The sequence below is a fragment of the Zerene cesonia genome, chromosome 14 (assembly GCF_012273895.1).
Source record: "Zerene cesonia ecotype Mississippi chromosome 14, Zerene_cesonia_1.1, whole genome shotgun sequence".
Classification (NCBI taxonomy): Eukaryota; Metazoa; Arthropoda; class Insecta; order Lepidoptera; family Pieridae; genus Zerene; species Zerene cesonia.
Genome location: NC_052115.1, coordinates 338669 through 347574, shown reverse-complemented (window position 1 = coordinate 347574; position 8906 = coordinate 338669). Strand labels below are relative to the sequence as shown.

Here is an 8906-nt window from a genome sequence, read left to right as displayed (position 1 = left end):
GTATATAAGTGTATAATCTATGCTGACGTCCGCGAGGTTCCTCTGACGCACACTTATCGTAACAGGGGGGTAGAAAACGAATGAAAAAATTGTTAGCTATCTTCATAGATTTTTCTATTGTTATGCAAAATAAAAAAAAAACTTTTACTTTGATTAGCTAATATTAACTTAATTGCCATATTTACATATCATTATTACTTGAAATTAATACTAGCTATAAAATAAAAAACTATTTATTTAATCAGTCCTAAGTTGAATAATCAAATTAAACGCATAACATCGTACTAGCACGTCAATGAAAGGTGAATCCTGATTAATACTTAATCCATGACTCAACTTTCCACTTGGATAATACTAAATTAAACGATAATAAGCACTGAATCGATAACCAGAGAGTACATAGTTGCATAAATAAGTGGATAACGGTGTACATACTTGATCTCTCTCTTCGTAAATTGTTTTGTTGTCTCTTTGAACGATCGCAGTGGCGCGTGTTTTCTTCATATAATTTCTACGTTTACGCGTTAAAATGAAATTAATATAAAACTAAATCAGATTCTAGTGTTTCAGTGACGTAATGTACTAAGAATTTTATACGAAACTTGGTAAAATTGTTAGTGGCAGACAAAGAAGCGGTAATACCTGTTGACTAACTGTGTAATAACATGATGTTGTATTTAGATGCAATTATTGTTTGAAATAATATAGTATAGGTATTTATACATTTGATGTTATTCGTTTGGTGCGTAGATTTTGAAGTTGTTATAAAGAAAACGGAATAAAATAAAACATGTAAGTATAAAAATGTTTTAATCTTTTCCTATAGTGCAGCTGTTAAATAATTATCAAATGATCGTCAATATTGCATTATATTTAAATACTTCCCATATTACCGTATTATAATTATTGTTATCTAAACATTTGTCGTTGTTAAACATATGAACTTTAAAGAAATTCTTTGGACTTTACAGATAGATTTAAATGTATATAAAATTTACCATTTTCATTACATTTTATTTCAACATTTATCATTACACAGTGTTTATAATATTATCTAACAACAAACTATGTTCGTCTAAAATATATATTTTGCAACCAACAAAGTTTTGCTCCATTCGGGTCACAAAGTATCCAGTTCAATAGGTCATGGTATCACTTGTTATTGTCCAATTGTTTACAAAAAAAAATATTCACTCGCCACTTAACGTTTCAATATTTTAACTTGTATAGTATTTTGTGAAGACAAATAATAAATACTTTTAAACAAATATACCGCCTCTCAATTGTCAGAGCTAGACCAAAATTAAATGGTTCCCCACGGGAGATACCAAATCTTTACTAATCTATTGTAATATTATAACGCTGAAGAGTTTGTTTGTTTGTTTGATTGCACTAAACTCAGGAACTACTGGTCAGATTAGAAAAATTCTTTCAGTGTCAGATAGTGCATTTATTGAGGAAGGCTATATATGGCTATATATGTATCACGGCCGAAGCCGGGGCGGACCGCTAGTTTCAAATAAAAAAGAATAATAAAAATCAGTTCACCCGAATATTTTGTTGTAATATACCCAAAAAAATCAGTCGAATTAATTACTTCCTTTTCGAAGTCAATTTAAAGTTACACATGTAAATGAAACTGAACGACCTAGAAGATAAAAAGTAACCATAATTTATAGATAATTTAACAGAAAAAAGTCCAATAGGAAAACAAATTGAATCATAGACAATTATTATTATAATGCGTTAGGTAATTACGGATGAACTGATCAATTTGTACCTATGCGTAATATGAACTGTGAAGATGTAATTTATAAATGAATAATTTTTTCGATGAATGAAAAAGGTATTAAGATAATGTATTCTAAACCATTACTGGCGATAAACTCACCTATTACAACAAAGTTCATTTAAAACAATGCGAAACAAAACAATACATATAGGGCATAGGCAATAGGCATTCATTAAACAGTATACCTAAATCTAAAATCTATCTCGATCTAATAAAAAAGGCATTTAAAAACCTAATTAAATTTAATGAAATTCTAATTGCTACAGAATCGTCATTTACTACGTGATTAATATAATAATTCATTTGTTTGAAGTATATAAATGAGAATCTAGTATCAATTTATTTATATAATATGAGTACATATTTTTATCACAGAGGGCAATTGAGCTCGTGGTTCGCCTGATGGTAAGCATCACCCGTCTAGGAACATATGCAGTGGAAGGGTCGCAAAAGGACGAAAAAAACACAATACTATTTCGCGCCGATCTTCTGTGGGGTGTGGAAAATTGCCCGATACCAGCTGGCCCAAATTGTGCCGAAGTGTTGCCACTCTCGAAATTATTTATTAATATTAATCATGTTATAGAAAACGACTGAACCATTTTTAGATGAGATTTATAGCGTTACTATCAACTGCAAATCGGAAAACAACATCTATATTGCAGAAAAAATCATAAAATATCCTAAAACAGAATAAACGGGATACGATCGATTCCGAAATATAAGTTATACTTAAATATACATCATTCATCATCAGCCCATATACGTTCCCACTGTTGGGACACAGGCCTCTTATGGCCTCCAGGCCATAATCCACCACGCTGTAAGTACGGGTTGGCTGATGTCACATGCCCACGAACTTTTGTTTCTTGGACATGCCGGTTTTCTCACGATGTCTTCCTTCACCGTTTTAAGCAGTGGTGATGTTATCCACGTGTGCAGATAAATTGAAAAATCAATTTATTTCCTGCACGCTCGCCCGTTCTCGAACCCCGACTTATCGATTTTAAAGTCCGAGATCCACTAAGCCACCACTGCTTCATAAATATACATAACGACATATAATAACAAATTTAAAATACATTTCCAGCTGAAGGCCAGCCTGTGACATAGACTCGATTATACAAATCTAAATTATCAAAACATGAACCCCTAATGGGTACTAAATGGTTGATCCTGTGTTCACTTTGGGCCGCTCGCCTGGTGCTGCAGCCGACACCACCCGTGGTTACCACTAGTGGACTGCTGCGGGGCTATGTGGCCCCTGATGGGTCACACCTGCGATACAATGGCATACCGTATGCTATTGCTGAAAGGTTTCAGGTAAATTTAGAATTTTGTAATTAGTAATTTCGAACGCGTTCATTTAAATAATTATATCAGCTGATAGCAGGTGAATCATTAATTATTTATTCTTCTTTTCACAAAAATAATAAGAACAAAGTAGTCTCAGATCAGTCCAGTTATTTTGGAGCCTAAAAAAACATACACACGGACAATAATGTAGTAATTGTTGGCTTTGCATTCATTCGTATATTTATGAGTATTAATTTAATACTAAAATTTTCCGTAATGCTTTCGTATTGTTTTACAAAGATGAAACACGACATTTCAAGTATGTTAATTATATTTTATTTTAACTTATAAGTATGATATAAATATGTCCATATTATTCCAAACAAACCATTTATTATTACTTTTTGCATTATAATCAGTAACATTAACGATTATAGCCATATATGTATCGATACCAATTAATTACTAATAGCTATAGTTATTACTTATTAGTAATTAATAACTGATAACTATAACCTAACTGTGGTCTTCTAATTCTTTATTTATTAGATCTGATTAATCAAAACGATTACATAATATTTTAATATAATTTCAGGTATCTCGTCCAGTATCAAAATGGGAAGGCGTATTCGATGCAGTGAACGAAAACGTAAGATGCGCGCAAAGGTTCTCACAAACATGGATAAATGGAAGAGAAAACTGTCTCACTTTGAACGTGTACACGCCTCTACAAGCGGGGAAAAAGCCTTACCCCGTGATGGTGTTTATTCATGGAGGAGGATTCAGAGACGGATCTGGTTCTCCTCTTCTATACGGACCGGAGTACTTAACCAGACATGGCGTAGTTCTTGTAACGGTCAATTACAGACTTGAAATATTAGGTTTCCTTTGCTTGGGAATTAAAGAAGCACCAGGGAATATGGGATTAAAGGATCAGGTAGAAGCGCTTCGCTGGGTGCAGAGAAACATTCAGGCATTTGGTGGCGATCCTGACAACGTCACTTTATTTGGTGAAAGCGCTGGATCAGCGTCTGTGTCGTACCACATAGTTTCACCAATGTCTCGTGGGTTATTCCATAAAGCAATTATGCAAAGTGGCTCCGCAATGGCGCCCTGGGCTTTACAATTTGAGCCATTGCCTACCGCTCGTAAACTTGCCAAACAAATGGGACATGAATTAAATGACGCTTATGATATTTTAGAACTATTGAACAATAAACCAGTTAAAGATCTTTTGGGGACACGTGTTCCCAGAGCATTTGGAGATACTGTTCTATCAGAAAACATATTTGTGCCTTGCATTGAAAATGATATACCTAATTCGGAAGAATTCATACGTGATAGCCCATACAACTTGATCAATAAAGGCCAATTTAATAAAGTACCCATTATCATGGGCTACAACAGCGCAGAAGGTCTAATGTTTGTTGGAAAGGAAAATGAAACGACCATAAACAATTTTAGCTTCATCGGTTCACTGCCAAGAGATTTAAAATTCCCATCTGAATACGATAAAAACGCAACTGCAGAAAAACTTAAAGAAATATATTTCGAGAATTTTGACAAATCCACGATATCTCCAGCTTCATTAGCTAAATATGAAGGAGATTTAGGTATAGTTTATCCTGTTATATTGACGGCGGATTTTCTTATGAGAAAAATGGAGAAACCCGTATTCATTTACAAATTTTCTCGAGATGGATGGATGAATTTATTAAAGCTGCTATTTGGAGTTACGGAATACCCCGGCGCGACGCACGCTGATGAGCTATTTTATATATTTAAAACTGAAATTACCTTGCCTATGTCATTTTTTGAAATTGATATGACTAAAAAGATGACAACAATGTGGACGAACTTTGCCAAATTTGAGTGAGTATTTTTAACATTTTATACTTGTACGAGTATCTTTATGTTTTATGTATTGATTAATAGATGTATGTTCATTTTTCACGCATTAACCGCTAAACAGATGTTCTTGCGAATAGGTAATGTTGTAGGTTTTTAACAGAATTAACTGCGTAAGCTGTAAGCCTTAACTGCGGACTTATATTCTTACAAATTATGGCGTTTACAATACTAGAAGGATGGCTATTCATAATACACGTGTAAAAGATGACATGAATAAAAGTTTTTGAGTTTGCCTTTAAATGTTCCAGCAACCCAACCCCAGAAGCGACTCAGCAGCTTCCTATGATTTGGCAACCCAGCAACAAGATGGATCAAAAAGTATTGGTTATAGACACAAAATTTTCCACAGAACCGTTGTGGAAAGATGATGCGATAATATTTTTAAACCAGACATATACAAAATATAGACGGAAATCATAACCAAACGATATAATTTAGGATTACTATTGTTATAATTGTATATTTGTTATATTATACGATAGTCTTTGTTTTTAAATAACGTTCCCAAAAAAGGAGGTTCTCTATTTGATTGATATAATTTATTTCTTTTTTTGTTACTCCATAACTCTCGTCTTCAACCGATTGACGTGATTCTCTGTGTGTTTAATAGTAAATTATTGTCAGTTGGTCCCGTTTTAGAATTGGGAGTGGTACCTCCCTCACCGGGAACGTCGGTGTTTGCTTAACTTATAAAAAATGTATAATTCAAGACTGGAATGTTGTCATTACCACTAATTAGAATGTAAATAAAAAAATGTACACTGTTTTATTGTGACTTTTTGCATATAATGGTGTAATCTATGAGGTTCAGGCTGACTCCGCTTCGTAATCAATTTTATCGATATAAATTCACAATTGACTATGCAAATGGTGTAAAGACAGGCTTTGACTGAAAAAGCCCTAATTTTTAAAATCACATCTTTTTATTCAGAGCAGCTGCGTCACCAATCAGTGCCGCTCAACGCACCCACAACATCAGAACATCGCAAGTGTGCTGCCGGCCTTTTCAAACGTCTACCGTTTATAAATAATATAATATTTATTTGCTTCTAGAACTTGACAGTTGTAATCAAATGTACATTTAAATAACACAATACATTCAAGATAATAATAAACATTTGTATTATTAGTTTAAAAATTTCTGTGGCTACGCGGAGGTACGTTGAACCAAAATAACTAAATAAACAGAAATATCATCGTTTTCTTTACAATCCAAAAATATAAATAAGAATCTATGTGTTTATACGTAGATCTATGAGATCTCTATACAAAAATCGGTCAGTCAGTCGGTTGACAACAGAAAAAATCGTTTAAAATTCATTTGCGTTTTATAAATTAAACAGCAATATATATAGTATGTGTATTCCATATTACTGTCATTAAAATTATTATATATAACTAGCAAACCCGGCGAACTCCGTTTCGCCACCAGATGGCTGTATGTGAAAAATGATTTTCACACTTTTCTGTTGAAATTTTTCCTGAATGTTCTTTGCTATAAACCTCACGGAGCTTGAGACCTTTCCAACGAATGCAAAACCATGGAAATCGGTTCGTGCGTTCTGGAGTTATAGCGTCAGGAAGGAAAACCCGACTTATTTTTATATAGTAGATAATATACAACGAGTATGTTAAAAATATAAGGTTTTATAAAAACTTATCAATAAACGTAGTTACATCAAGATAATAAACAATAATTGGTCCATTGAGACACACTAATTAAAAAACCTCCATCGATATAGAATACTTACTTTGTACATGCAACTGACAATAGGGAAACAAGACATTATATAACCGACATCAAAAAAGGACACGGTAAGTAACTCAACTACATGCTATTTTATTATCGTGTTAAAAAATCAATCAATTGCTTAATAATTTTCGTAATGTATTTTTATTGTTTAAATTTTTATCTATACTAATATTATTAAGAGAAAAGATTTGTATATAAGTATGTTTGTAATGTTCTTACCCAACTGCTGGACCGATTTCAAAAATTCTTTCACCTTGGTTCTCCCGTCGTTGTTTCTAAAATTAAATACGAAAATTTATCATAATATTTTTTCAAAATAGTGACAGTGAAAAGAAAATGAATTTTAATCACTATATTAAATGAATACGTAAAGCATTGTTTCAAATAAATAATATATTAGTGCAGGTGCCCATTACTGCGATTCCAATTTAAAAATAAATACTGTTTACTGTAGGTTTTTGTGCATATTGCATTAATTACCCGCAGAACTGCTCAAAAAAATTGAACTTTAACACGATTTAACAATACGCAAATTTATACCTTATACGCTACAACACAAGATCTATATTCAACATAAATTAGGAATTCAGCGCAATAAATACTTAACGTTATACAAATTCAAATTTACAGATATTATGGTTGCTAAATTTCTATATATAGCCAACAAAGTAATAGATAACTGTATATTTTTAACAAAAATTACTTGCGTCATAAAAATAGTAACAATTCTTATAACAAATACACTTTAAAGTCATTACTTACAAGGTCTAAAACACTTGCAACATTGCCTGCCGCTTGAACCTTATAATTATGAGACCCAGGTTTCAACTCTTCGCATACTTTAAACGTCTAAGCCCCCAAAGCTGAGAAGGCTTATTTTTATATTTTACTAGCTGTGCCCCGCGGTTTCACCCGCGTAAGTCCGTATCCCGTAGGAATATCGGAATAAAAAGTTGCCTATATGTTATTCCACTTATCCAGCTGTCTACGTACCAAATTTCATGGCAATTGGTTCAGTAGTTTTTACGTGAAAGAGTAACAAACATCCATACTTACAAACATTCGCATTTATAATATTAATAGGATTTAACTCGTACATGAAAAACAATATCTCAGTAAAAGCCTTTCCTAATCCTATTTAACTTTAAGTTTTTTAACTCAGAATCGAACTTAAATTTTTCCTTTCTAAAGCGCACTATAAACTACACTAAACTATACAATATACAGTTATTCAAAACAGCTATTCTATCAAAATGCCAATCGTATTACTATGTAATAAAAACAGATCATTAGCATTATTAATCTATAACCATTATAAATTCAACGGAAAATAAATACAAAATATCACAGAACAAGCAGAATTACCATTTCTCAAGAATTACCATCCCTGGTCAATCCATGTAAAGTAAATTTGATAAAACATAATATATGGTGTCTCATTTTTTAATTCTCCATATAAACAGAAGTGATCGTTAAATAAATGCATTAAAAAGAAAATAAGAACGTGGGATACATTCTAAAGAAAAGGCATAAATTAAACGTCATCATTTAGTCCTTTATATAGTGTTCTTACGTATTACTTTATGTTATCCGTAACGTGTATATTCTATACACTATATATTACATTATTGCGTTTGTTACATAAGAGTACATCCTATTGAAATGTTAATAAGTTTATGAATTGTTAACATCTCATTAAAATTATCAGTAATAGTTACTACAATATGAATAATTTCGTATATAACACAGAGATGTCTTTTATAATATCTTACTCGGAGTCTTAAATTCAAGGGAGATGAAGCAGGTACAATATTTATCATTTTATTTATCTGACCAATTGATGACTCAATCCACGATACAGACATAAAAACAAGATCTGACATTTATATTCAAATCAATGTTGTTTTTTTAGCTTTATCACAAAAAAAGCTTTATAATTTTAAAATCACATATTTCTTTATAATTGGAAACATCGAAAATTTCGTAGACGCTTATCTAAAATATTATAACCTTAGCTTGCGCCGGTAATACATCGGTTAAGTGTTAATTTTTAGATGTAAAAATGGCATTACACATGTAGACTACAGGCCCATATAGAAAAAATTACGGGTCATTTGAACCACCAGGTGACCTATCTAGAACGATATAAGGGCA

The 8906-nt window shown here is 32.2% G+C and overlaps 1 protein-coding gene across 1 annotated transcript in view; it reads left to right on the top strand.

Moving 5' to 3' along the window:
- The first annotated feature begins 441 nt into the window (after nt 1–441).
- The window catches only part of LOC119831887, an 11591-nt gene continuing 3126 nt past the window's right edge, over nt 442–8906 (top strand). Inside the window, exons 1-4 of the mRNA XM_038355457.1 lie at nt 442–792; nt 2883–3115; nt 3684–4960; nt 5248–5418. Coding sequence (XP_038211385.1) covers nt 2948–3115; nt 3684–4960; nt 5248–5418 — 1616 coding nt within the window. The 5' untranslated portion in view covers nt 442–792; nt 2883–2947. The remainder of the gene's footprint in view (nt 793–2882; nt 3116–3683; nt 4961–5247; nt 5419–8906) is intronic.